We start from the raw sequence: 13,848 nt of genomic DNA, 5'->3' as shown, positions 1-13,848 counted from the left end.
GGTACCACACCCAGGAATTCCAGGCTCCACATCTCTAACTTTACGAAAAATAGGAGTGAAATGCTACATATACCCTTGATCAAACAAAGCTGAGGGTTCAGAATACAATAACATTTATGGGAAGGATATTGGAGCTATGGAAAAGCTACAGCAAAAGATTCACGATAATACCACCAGAAATGAGGCACCAGTTATGAAGAAAGGTTTGAAAAATTGGGGCTTTTTCACTGGAACAGAGAAGGTTTCTGAGAGCACAATTATTGTTTTACTGGTTGACAAGCCTAACACTGGGGACTATAAAAATGAAGGAGGAAGAAATCTTAACAGAGAAAGTTATTAGAACATGGAATGCTTTACCACAGTGGTTGCGGAGGCACAGAAATGAATGGGTATTTGAAAAGGAAGAATATAAAAGTATACAAAGGGCAGGGAAATGGGCTTAGAATAGGTAGCTTCAGTTGAAGATCTAGCATCTGTCCAGAGCCAATGGGTTGAATGTCCTCCTTCTGTGTTGTAATTTCTACAATGGTGCCATAAAGTAATGATCTATCTGTGACTTTGCTTGGGTTGGTAATGGTTGTACTGTTTTTTTTTTGAAGACCAGCACTTGGCTTTGCAGGATCAATGCTAGAACTGAATCAGCATTGGTAGAATTAGCTGAATGTTTGCTCCCCATTTTTGGGGCAAGGGCAAAAAAAATGATCAACACATAATGTGATGATGATGATGACTGCATGACTACTCAACCTGAACATGCCCAAATTCACTAATGGCAAGTGATGTAGGAACATTGAAGTAAAATATAATTTTGAAATTAGCTGAAGCAAAACAATCCATTTAGTTTGGTGTGTGTTACGGCAACATTACATTCAAAATCAGTTCATAAATGCACGGAAGGAGTTGGAATAAATTTCCCTCCATCCAAGCAGCATTTTTATTCATTTGTGTCTCACAGCCACATGATCATGACCCAGTTTGTTATTAATGAAATACTTCCATGTAAATAAAAAGCTCCCCTCAGTTTCCTTGAGGTAAAAAGACAATTATTAAAATGAAAATGGTACATGTATCTATACATGTACAAGTTATAAACCAAATATTTCTAAAGAGTATTTGTTTATTCCTGTTTTTCAGGCTCATACAGAAGCTTCATTTTATATATACATATTATAAAATGTCGGCATACATATTTATCACAGATCCTATTGTTCAATCATATCAAGGTCTGGTGCAGACTGCACCATTAAGCAGTTTCTTAATAACTATACTATGTCTCATACATTCCTATATATTTATTTTTGAATTATAAATATGATCAGATTGTCCTGTAAGAAAAAATTAAAATATGAACAATGCTGGTTTATATTCATGCTTCCGAAAGTCACCATAATTTATAGCTCGCCTGGTAATTGCTACTTTACTGACTTGCATTATATAGTTTTAAATAACCTGTAAATAGTGCCTCTGGAGGTAAGGACAAGAAACAGATTTCTTCATTCACTAGCATCATTGGCTTAACATTGAAAAACATTGGCTGGTAATATAGACCACTAGTTTTAGACCTTGGGACATTCTAAATTGCACTAGGATAGAGCAATAATGTAAAAACCGACAGGGACTGTTGCTTTGTGCATCACTCTAAACCAGATTTATCGAACAGTTTAGTCCACTCAACAGGTAAACAGCATTTAGTTACACAATTTACAATCGACATATCACTCAAATACAGTAACTTGCAATACCTATTAATTCTATAATCCCTGATTACTGAAGTGGAGAACAAAAATATATAATGGAGCAATGGCAATTCAAACTTTAATACACTGACTAGTGAACAATGCTAAATCATTTTTATAAAATTAAATGAGAAATTGTGTGTAATACACGACATTACAAAGCTGTGGGACAAGCCAAACTCAGTCCACCTATTATATTAAAAGAAGTGCATTCTCAGAACACAGATCACTCTGCAGTTCCTGATCCACTACAGAAACGCTGTTCACCAAAGTAAAATTCATGTTCAGATACCCCTCAAAAGTCCATTTAGGGTTAGGTCCAAGCAGAAGTTCAGGGGCTTTGATACCACAGGCACAAGGGTGTAGAGAGTGGTTTAATGTGTATTTAGCAGTCATTTTTTCCACAGGTTGATAAACTCACTTCAGATTTTGGGCTTGGGCTGAAAGGACCATCTTTAATATATTTCAATGCCAGCAATTCAGACTCTGCAAATCTTACACTCTGGAAAGGATGAAAACAAATAAAAATAGTTACACTAATTCGATACAATTTAAAAGTATTACATACACACACACTACCTTATGGCTATCATGATTGCACGTAAAAATTATAAATGAAAAGTCAGTGGACTTCACCTTTATTCTTTGTTCATTCCAAGTGGATAAGGCTGGTCAGTTTTTAAAGCGAAGAAGGATTTCTGAAGCCAAATTAAGCTGTTTGAATACTTTTACTCTAGTTGAAAAGAACTTTTATTTTTAAAAGAGTATGTTGTACACTCAATCCTTAGCAGGGTTCTTAGCATTTGAGTGACATGCCTAACTCTCCTATTACAATCTATTACAGTGACACACAGTCTACTCCTATTTAGAATTCAAATTTGCTTAATTCAAATTATTGGACAGTTGCATTTCAATTTAAAAGAGCTACTGTGCCATCTTAATGCAATTTTTGAATTTCTAGATAACTTGATTTTTTGAGGGACTATAAAAAGCTGAATTGTCAGTCGACTACACTATAGCGAGAATGAAAATATCATGCGTCATTGTATCGTTCTCCACCTGAACAAAATTATACAGTAGGTAGACGGAAACCCCCCGTTAGATGCCTCAGTTTACTCGTGCATTAAACAAGAGCCCCGGCAGGCAGTAGTACAGGAATGCATCACTCAAAAATACAACTGTAGTTTGCGAGACTACTGGTGGACAAGCTGCAGTATTAGCAAGTCTACTGGCAATACGACCAGTTAAAGGGAAAGGAAGGTCTGAGGAGCAAGGGAAGAGTACTTTTTATATACGATAGTTGGAATTGCCAGAAATGTCACTGACATTTATCAAAATGGCAATTTTAATGTTGATGCAGTAGGGTCTTCTCCCGGTTTGGCCATTCCGATAATGTTGATTATCAGCACTGTCATGGAACAGTCCTGATACAAGCAGCGTGATAACTGCTCCAAAGCCACCTCACCCAGAGGAACGACGCTACAGGCTGGGAAATTTTCATTCCCAGCCTATACACACTAAGTGAACTTGTACAGCACTTGCTGTAGAAGAATGTCACAATGGTTTACGGAGTGGGGGAAATACTTTGAACCAAAACTATTCCACTAGACTTTCCCCTTCACCTAATGGCTAGAGAATTCTATTCTCTTTTTAAATAAAAACTGGCTCCAATAATTCCTAATTTTTGTTTTAACTGACTAAACTCTATTCATTACTATTTGAGGAACACAAGACCGTGAGATTACATTGTGGTATAATAAGAATGGAAACATCGTCTGAAATTCCTCTAATTTCAATACAGCATTAACCAATTTGTTTTAAATGGGTTAGCGTTTCCACAAAAATGTGTTTGCATACCTTATACCACTGTTATATCAAGGGCCTGTATTTTGAAGTGCAGCATTAGGTATTGCAACACTGTACATCTGATACAATATTGACCCTAAACTAAATTTCCAAAATAAAGGGGATTTGACTTCACAATTGCTTTACTTTGCTAAAACGTAGTGTGCTAAATTTTAGTTTCTTTTAAAATGTTGCTTTGCTGTATTTTTCGGCATACAATGATATTCTCACCCTCAATGATATTCCACCTTCCAATACTTTCCCGCATTGAATATATTCAACGACTCAGCATCCACAGCCCTCTGGGGTAGAGAATTTCAAAGATTCACAACCCTCTGCGTGAAGAAATTCCTCCTCATCTCAGTCTTAAATGGCCGACCCCATATCCTGCGATTATGCCCCCTAGTTCTAGACTCTCTAGCCAGGGGAACAATGGACTTGACCGATGGCAACTTCAGACACATGCAGTAACAGATCTAGACAACTGGATGAACAACATTAATTTACTAAATTAAATTGAACTAAACTGCAGAGCCGAAGTGATTGAAGTGCTACAAATGAATGCAACCTTCTGTAACTGGTTGGTTCTTCAAATATCAGGGGCATCAAATTGTCAAGAGAATTCAATTCTGTTCTGCTTGTTTTTTTTTTAAAACTGACTCCAATAACTCCTAATTTCTGTTTTAATTTACTAAGCTCTACTTCAAAGCTTCAATTCTGCTTCCTTTAGTCCCCCAATAGGAAATACATTTTTGCTAATGGTCACCAACATCACTTTAAAATGTCCGTTTGTATATTCATCAGTCAATATCGTGTACCTCTGTCCCCTTCCTCAAATCAGGAAGTTATTTGAATCTGTTGTATTGAAGGTGAAATTCAGAACAGAGACACCTCAGGTACAATGCATGATGAGCAATGTGTTTCTTCAAATTATTTCAAAGTTCAGCACTGAAGATGATTTAACACTTTTGTCTAGCTAATTTTTGCTTGTGGTTGAAAACTGTAACAAAATTGAAATTGAAATGGGAGTAACTATGAAGTACTCCCATAAAAAAGTGAGGCTTTTGTAAAGTAATGGGAAAACACTGAAAATATTCTAAGGGGAAAGCAAAGGCATGCTATAGTACAAGGTTTCAAAAAAAAAAATCACTGTTTAGGAACAAAATACAGTTTTTGTTACATTTAACAAGTAGCACGTGTTAAAGTCAACCATGAAATATCAGACAGAAATGTAATTCTATTTTTAAGAAAAGCCAGTGTCTGATGAATGATTTACAATATAGTAATCTTCCCTTCCACCACACAATTTTCTGGTAAGTTTGGGAAAGTAATCTGCTCCCAGGCCTTTGGTAATACATCCCAAAAAGGAGCAAAAAAAAAAGAGAATGCTGGAAACGTTCAGGTCAGGCAACATCTACGGAGAACACAGAGGCTGATGTTTCGGGTTTGGACCCTTTGTCTAAACTCAAAAAAAATCCAATAAGGGTGTTCGACCTGCCAGTTCTACCTTTCTCCATTAAGGGAAGGGCTTAGCTGCCATACAGCCATATAAATTTACAGCGTGAAAGGAGGCTATTTGGCCCATCATGTCTGTGCTGACACCTTTCTGACTGCACAATCAAGATGAAAATGTTGGTGGGAAAATATGGCAGCTGAGGTCACCTAGGTGATCATCGAATGCTCTGGCCAGAATAATAAATGTGCTAAATGTTAACTGCGCTTTAATGGAGCAAATAAGTTTTGCTCCCTTAAATGCCTCTTTTTTTTTTATATATTCGTTCATGGGATGTGGGCGTCGCTGGCGAGGCCAGCATTTATTGCCCATCCCTAATTGCCCTCGAGAAGGTGGTGGTGAGCCACCTTCTTGAATCGCTGCAGTCCGTGTGGTGACGGTTCTCCCACAGTGCTGTTAGGAAGGGAGTTCCAGGATTTTGACCCTTCCAGAGGTATGGTAGCAAGTTGAGGTGGGATCAGTTTTAGCATGTCACACCTTGAAATAAACCCAGTAGGGGAAATGAGAAGCTTTGAAAACTTTTAAGTTGAGCGATCAAGTTCAACCAGAGCGGTAGTTTTAGATGTGCTCATTTTTTAAAATAGTATCTGATGAAGGAACATCCAGTAGAGGGGAAAGGAAAGTCTCAAGAGTACTTTCTGCTCAAAGTACTCCCATTTTTATTGAATTCTTAAGAGTTTACATTCACACATGTTTTATGAAGCCATTCTACATTTTGACTATTTGCAGGAAGAGTACATAGTGCTGTAGGGTTTCTTGGCATTGTTGGGCTTGCTTGGGGAGCAATGCAGGCCAAGGGGTTCAGGCAATTTGCTTGTTCTTGGCTGTGGGGAATCAGCTGGGCCTGGGAATGGGGTGGGTGGGGGGGGGTGTTGAGAGGCATCTGCCTACCAGTGGTCATGCAGATTACGGTCGCTGTTCTTCCCTGTAAATGAGTGCATTGCTGTGCTTGGGAATTGGGAAACTGCACCGCTGAGTCTCAAAGAACAAATCTCAAGCCGCTTAGTATTTCTCCTGCTTCAGGCAGAGACCAAGCATCATCCATTCTAACTAGGTGAGGTGCCATCTGCTTCAGGCACAGTCATTTGTGGGGAAGGGGCTGTGCTGCACTACCTTGTGTGGGGGGGGTACTAAAGGAAGATATGCCTTTTTCTAGTTGGGAGCGGGAGCTGTGCAACTCTGCTTGTTGTGGGGGAGGGGAAGGGGGGATGAAGAAGACCCTTGCTCTCCAGCATCTAGTCCCAGCAAGAACTGGGCTGAGTCCTCCAGGATTGCAATGCCTACCATGGTTCCGATTACCATCCATGATGGCTGAATATAGGTACATGACCAGAATACATGTATGAAGGCTCCCTGCTGGTCACAGTCCCTCCAGCAGCTGGCTAGTATGGAATGGTGAGAGTGTAGTTCTGTGTTATATCCACCAGTTGGCTCTTGCACATTTGGCTGCAGGTAAAGGTGCTCAGGATCAATTTTCATACCGCTGACTAGACTTCCTCCATTAACTAACAGCTTAGGTCTCGCTCTCAGGCCCTTTTCAGGTTTTCTCTGTTGCTTTTTTTCCATCATGGAGGTGAATGTGGTCCACAGGATAGAGATGCGTTTTTGGGGTGGGATTTGCTTGGGCTGCACGCTGCAAAGTATTGCTGGGCTCTGGGTGTAGTGTCTTATCTGAACATCGTGGTATTGGTTCCGCTGGGAAAGGTGAAATTCATGAGCTCTTTAGCAGAACGACACAATCGGAACCATGGTAGGCATTGCAATCCTGGAGGACTCAGCCCAGTTCTTGTTGGGACTAGATGCTGGGTTCCGCTGGGAAAGGTGAAATTCATGAGCTCTTTAGCAGAACGACACAATCAGAACCATGGTAGGCATTGCAATCCTGGAGGACTCAGCCCAGTTCTTGTTGGGACTAGATGCTGGAGAGCAAGGGTCTTCTTGGTCCCCCACCCCCACAACAAGCAGAGTTGCACAGCTCCCGCTTCCAACTGGAAAATGGCATACCTTGTGCAGGAATCCAGAGACCCCTTTCAATTGCAAGGCTCTGAATCCACTTGAAAGGCTTTCTCTTGGGAGCTTCCCACTGCACCAGATTGAAAAGAGGCCAGAGGTGCAGACTTCTCTCAAAGCTGAAAGGGTTTAGAGTAACAATGGGATGGATACCCATCACTCTCTTTGGAAGCTACAATTATGTTAATACACTTCAAAAAGCAAGTCATACTGACCCACAACTCTCAATGAATGCCACCTATAACATTATGGCCAAGACATAGGAACATAGGAACAGGAGCAAGCCATTCAGCCCCTCGTGCCTGCATCACCATTTGATAAGATCATGGCTGATCTGTGATCTAACTCCATATACCTGCCTTTGGCCCATATCCCTTAATACCTTTGGTTGCCAAAAACCTATCTATCTCAGATTTAAATTTAGCAATTGAGCTAGTATCAATTGCCGTTTGCAGAAGAGAGTTCCAAACTTCTACAACCCTTTGTGTGTAGAAATGTTTTCTAATCTCACTCCTGAAAGGTCTGGCTCTAATTTTTAGACTGTGCCCCCTACTCCTAGAATCCCCAACCAGCGGAAATAGTTTCTCTCTATCCACCCTATCCGTTCCCCTTAATATCTTATAAACTTCGATCAGATCACCCCTTAACTTTCGAAATTCCAGAGAATACAACCCCAATTTGTGTAATCTCTCCTCGTAACTTAACCTTTGAAGTCCGGGTATCATTCTAGTAAACGTACGCTGCACTCCCTCCAAGGCCAATATGTCCTTCCAAAGGTGTGGTGCCCAGAACTGCTCACAGTACTCCAGGTGCGGTCTAACCAGGGTTTTGTATAGCTGCAGCATAACTTCTGTCCCCTTGTACTCCAGTCCTCTAGCTATAAAGGCCAGCATTCCATTAGCCTTCAGACTAGATGCAGTTAACTATAAGCTTATCCATGAAGACGGAATAAACTTTATACCTAACCAGCTCATGAGTGTTAACATCCAATGACTATTTAATGTTGTGCAAAGCTGCAACAGCACCAACATTCTTGCCTGGCTCCTCTCTCCGAATGCAAAAAAGGCTCTTGATGAGATGGATTGGAAATTCCTCACGACACTTGAGAAGGGTCCTTGACAACTCATTCAGGCTTTGGGTTAAAATTCTGACACATCCAACACTGCAATCCTCTCCATTTAGGGACCAGGTAGGGTCTCCTCCATCACCCTGGCCATTGGTGGCATGCGGAGGAGGCCCATGCATCAATAAAATACAGGCAGGAAGGACTTAACACAAGATATCCCTGTGTTTTGATGACATATAACCAACTCAACCACCCAATTCCCAAGCATCTTTCGAAATGTCAGAAGTTTGGTAACTTTCCAGGTACAAGATCAGCTACTTTAAAATGCAGGGCACGTTCCTCATGCAGGATGCCCCTATGCTGATACCCAAGTCCTCCTTCTTCACATGCTCAGGGATTGGCTTCAAATGTCTGGGTGTATACCAAAACATACCACCGTGTACAAATCAGTCTTAGGAGAGTGAACAAGAACATTAATATCCTCCACTTCCTGTACCTTTTCCAGATGCTACTTGTCATCAGTTTTCTTCCCTTGGTGGAGACTCAATTAGGTCACCTTCTCTGCTTGGCTGCTCTGGCAATGTGAATTGCCAGATGAGGGACTTTAGTTACGTGGATAGACTGGAGAAGCTGGGGTTGTTCTCCTTGGAACAGAGCTGGTTGCGAGGAAATTTGATAGGAGGTATTCAAAATCATGAAGGGTCTAGACAGAGTAGATAGAGATAAACTGTTCCCATTGGCGGAAGGGTCAAGAACCAGAGGACATAGATTTAAGGTGATTGGCAAAACAACCAAACACAGCGAGTGGTTAGGATCTGGAATGCACTGCCCGAGGGGGTGGTGGAGGCAGATTCAATCATGGCCTTCAAAAGGGAACTGGATAAGTACTTAAAAAGGAAAAAAATTGTGGGGCTACGGGGATAGGGCGGGGGAGTGGGACTAGCTGGATTGCTCTTGCATGGAGCTGGCGCGGACTCGATGGGCCGAAAGGCCTCCTTCCGTGCTGTACCCTTTCTATGATTCTATGAATTCCATGGTATGTCCCAGAGCAGCTCCATTGTAAATGGCAAGGGTTGTGATCTGGAACCCACCCGAGAGCTGTTCCCCAGCTTATAGCATGGTTTTCCTGGAGTCAGGAGGCCCTGTAGCAGCTCTCAGGCTGGTCTGAATACAACTTCAAAAAGGGTAGTTTTTGACGAAAGGTCTTCGACCTGAAACATTAACTCTGTTTCTTTCTCCACAGATGCTGCCTGACTTGCTGAGCCCCTCCAGCATTTTCTGTTTTTATTTCAAAAAGGGTAGGTCTTGCCTGACCAACCTCAGACCATTTTTTTGTTTAAAAAAAGGTGATGTTCTAAATTGACTGATGGTATTAAAGTCAGTGAGTATCAAAGATAAGACATGGATTAGTAGCTAGGTAAAGCGAGGGAAGCAGAAGGTAGTCAGTCATCAGGGAGCTAGGTCATAACAACGTGGGCGAAGAGAGTTTTGAGCGGGGTGCTTCAGGTATTAGTCCGATACTATAGTGAGGTTTATTTAGTGATCTCGTTGGGAATTAATGAAAATTATAAACAAAAGCAAGTGCATTGAAATTACTGATAGCCCTGTGACTTCAGTTTTCACATTTTGATTACAACCAGTAGAAAAAAACTTGCACTGTACCACATGTCAGAAATATCTCAGAACATTTGACATACATTGAATTACTTTGAAGTAATTCAAAGTGGCAATAACTTGTTACATAGGAAAATGTGTCAACCATCTTATGCAGATCAAGATCCCACAATAAGCAATGAGATGAATGACCATTTGATCTCTTTTTGGTGATGTTGGTTGAGGAAGGAATGTTGGTAAGGGCATTGGGAGAACTCTTTACTCTACAAATAATGTCTACCTGAAATCACCAGACAAGTCCTCTATTTTACCTTTTCATCCAAAAGTTGTTACCGCCGACGATGTAGTACTTCCTCAATGTTTAACTGGAATATCGGCACAGATTATGTGTTCAAGTCCTGGAGTGGGGCTGGAACTCACAACCTTCTGACTCAGCTAAAAATGCTCAGAGCCAAACTGACTACAGGATTGTTGATCGCTCCAGTGTGTTGGTAATAAGAAATAGCACTACCTATAGTACGCATGTAGGATAAGAAGGTGTTCCCAACTAGCTTGTAGTGCATCAGCATATATTTAAATGAAGCATGTACTCAAGTATCATGGGAAGGGCAAGAGACAAACTAACATTTGGTGCCACAGATGCTTCCTTACCATTAACCAGACAGACTGCACACTATTGGATGAAGTCATTTTCCACCAGACATGAGAGCATGCTCATTAATCTCACATATCTCAAGGGAAGCATATGGTGGGAGCACAACCACAAAGTTGAATATCATTGCTACATGGCAAAATGTGAAGAAATGGGGAGACGCAGGGAGGAGATGGTTAAGCGCGCATGAGTACTTTTGATTTTCTTTTTCTTTCCCCCTAATGACTGGCAATCAAATTAATAGTAAAACACCTAGAATGCAAGGTTACCAGGACCTGTTCATTTCACACATTTAAAGTCATTTACAGCATATATTCTCAGAATTCTTAAATGTTATTTTAAAGTACCTAGTTCAAAACTACCCCACATATTCGGACACCACATTGGTTGAAGGAAAACCAAGTACGATATTGCCTTAAAAACATTCAGTGCTGGATTATTGTGCATCTCTCTTTATAGCAGATCTGACAGTTACCAAACAAGCTTTGCATGCAACAGGCACAGCCTAAGCAACATTCATGTATAATGCACGAGTAACAAAATGGAAGCACCCCACACCAACAGTAAATAAAAATTTATGCAACCATATAAAATTGAAGGCCAGTGGCTGCCTATTCATCTGCACCCAACGATATGGTGTGATATATTGTACTAATTGTTTTCCATATCATATAATCATCAACCGGCTTTTAGGTATTCAGAATCATGGTAAAAATAATGCCTACAAAAAAAAAATCAAACTAATCCAAATTAAACAGAAGATTAAACTAGGAGATAACCACCAAAATACCAGTACCTGTCAATGGTAATCATGATTCAATTGAGAATGATCTTGCAAGAAGTGGTTCGACAGGGGATCTGGGGGTCGAAACTGAATCGGCAGCCTTGTTATAGATCAAATATTTCTGTAACAACGAGGTGAGAAACTTAGAATATTTGTGTAACACAGACTGCGTGAGGTAATAACTATCTGGGAGCTTAAATCTCTCCTCAGAAAGGACATTTTCACAATCTAAGCTTACAATGAAAATAAATCACTAAATACTTTTCACAAACATTTGAGTTAATATAGAAAATCTGAGAGGGGAAAGGCTCATTTGGAATATATTTACATTAAGGACTACCCTTTGTAGCCTACTAATCAATCATTTATCAAATTATTTAACATGAAAATAGTGAAATACATGTTTTCTTTTGTATAAAGTAGGAACTTGAGTTTAGCACTCCATCTCTATTTTGAAACTAGAAATTGTGAATTGCTACCTAGATAGAACACATTTAGTATCCTTGTTCCCCCCACACCCCGACAGTTTCTCCCTTCCTGAACTTAATGGCGGGATAGGGTACATCACCCAAGGAGACACTGCTCTTACGAGAACCTTGATAGGGAGTGCCGCCAAACTGTTCAACTAAAGGAGCAGCATAGGTGAGCTCGATCTGATCCGATCCTACCCAACTACACACAAGTAGAGGTCACTGATCAGTGGTCAACAGCTAGAACTTTGTTTGATTTTACCCTCCTTTATTTAAGGGCACTCAGACCAATTGTTATACCTCCACTGCCACCTTGGCTGAGCTCAAGATAGCTAAGCGCCAACTGGGACCTTTCTGGTCTCTCTCTGTTTACTACCCTAGTTTAAAAGTTTTAGGATGCACTGGATCGTTCACTGATAATTTTGGTAGGATATAGGCTAGCTAGTTTCATTTTGAGGCAGAGTCTGAATCAACTCAATGTGGCTAAAAAAAGACAGAAATGTTTAACCAAATTTGCATAAGGTTTTACAGTTGGGTCCAGTACAATGTCACCAGAAATCACCAACGTGCCTAAAGTTGAATGATAAAATTTAGTAATATGAGAACTTTTTCCCCTTTTCAACTGAGTGCCTCACATCCAATTGATGACCATGTGAAGGTTGGCAATTTGCCATCTGGAGAAACCCTCAACTGCAAAATTTGTCCAATGACAAGCTGGTTCATAAGCACCAACTACCAAATCCACCCATCCCAATTACCATTGGTTAATGGCGTAGTGCTAAATGTAGCACATTAGAGCTACAGCATGATGCTGATGATCTGTACTTGGTCTAAGATGCAATAATCAGGTGTTGCCCTACTTTTAAAAAAGATATTCTACTCTTCTGATCGTGCTTTTTCAAAAAAAATCTAAATAATTAAGAACAATCTAGTGTTTATTCATTGATGTTCTTCCCATCTACAAACTAGATTGAGCACTTAAATGACCATTAGACAGCCCTCAATTTTCATTTTGTGGAATTTCCAATGTGTTTTTGCATACTGGAATTCTATCTTTGATTTGGGCATACATTTATCTGTAGTACACATTATACAGTTGACTCGTTATAGAAGCCGTCAAATTGATAGAATAAGATCTGGATTAAACATATTTTATCTAAGTACAGAAAGTACATACACTATTCCTATTACCGTTTATTCTATTTTTGTCAAAATAATAATCTTGATTAAATACCATTTCTTAGTACATGTATTACTCATATTTAAGGATTCAATGCAGGGACTTGATCATCTTTGGGTTGCAGTGGGAAGAAAAATGCCATTTTTGTTGTAAAGATTGCTTTTCATTACATTTTCGTGTGCTCTGCTGGATGCCTGGCACAAATGGAGCCCAACATGCTTCAGTCTCCAGACCTAGCTACTGAGAAAACTACACAGGTAATGTGAAGTGCACTCTTTCTCCCTGTAGGGAAACAATTACCCAAGATCAGAAAGCTTAGGCACAAGTTACCAAGAGCCAAGACTTTGGGATCCTAAGTGGGTGTGAGTTATTGCTAGAGTTTAGGCAACCAACCATCAAAGAACGCTGGCAAGCTTTTTTTTTGATTGATCTGCCAGAACTGCCCTTATCATGACTTGCAAGGTTACGTCAAGTCGAGTGGAAAGAATCCCTGCCTCCAGTTTCAAGTCTATCTCTTCAGATCACAATAATGAACCACACTAGCTGGCCAATCATCAACAGTGCCCTGAAATACTGCTGATCTGCCGGATCACTGAGTCTACCACAGAGAGTTAACTCAGATTCAACTTTCTCTAAGGAGTACACTATAGCTGGTTATTAAACAAGTAGCATAAATTTGAGGCCTTGCTCAGAGGACCGCAGGTACCAGGGGTGCCTCACGACCAGCTTGATGAGCAGCGCAATTCAACATAAAATGTGAGCACTGCCACCATCCTCCTCACCACAGCATAGACACAGGCCGTACCCCATTCAATGGTGATTCCACCAGTTGGAGCTGTGGAGCTTCAGCAGTTGTCTGTCTGCAACCCAATCATGGTAGGCGCTGAATCCTGGGTATATGAGTGCGTGTTCTCATACCTGGCCTCCAGATAGCACCTTCCACTAGCTTTGCTTCCTAGTCTCAGAGCTTTCCCATTA

General features: G+C 40.5%; 1 protein-coding gene across 2 annotated transcripts in view; it reads right to left on the bottom strand.

The window, feature by feature from the left end:
- Positions 1 to 1,099: 1,099 nt before the first annotated feature.
- atp11c (ATPase phospholipid transporting 11C) overlaps positions 1,100 to 13,848 on the bottom strand; it is a 113,656-nt gene continuing 100,907 nt past the window's right edge. The window contains exons 29-30 of one of the 2 annotated variants that reach the window (XM_067997319.1): positions 11,233 to 11,341; positions 2,152 to 2,238 (exon numbers count right to left, since the gene is read on the bottom strand). In XM_067997319.1, the coding sequence (XP_067853420.1) occupies positions 11,246 to 11,341 (96 nt within the window). In that variant the 3' untranslated portion in view covers positions 2,152 to 2,238; positions 11,233 to 11,245. Of the gene's footprint in view, positions 2,239 to 11,232; positions 11,342 to 13,848 lie in introns of both variants that reach the window. The other variant, XM_067997318.1, reaches the window with a different exon arrangement.

The sequence above is a fragment of the Heptranchias perlo genome, chromosome 15 (assembly GCF_035084215.1).
Source record: "Heptranchias perlo isolate sHepPer1 chromosome 15, sHepPer1.hap1, whole genome shotgun sequence".
Classification (NCBI taxonomy): domain Eukaryota; kingdom Metazoa; phylum Chordata; class Chondrichthyes; order Hexanchiformes; family Hexanchidae; genus Heptranchias; species Heptranchias perlo.
Note: the sequence above shows the minus strand (reverse complement) of the source record. Positions and strands in the feature narration are given on the sequence as shown.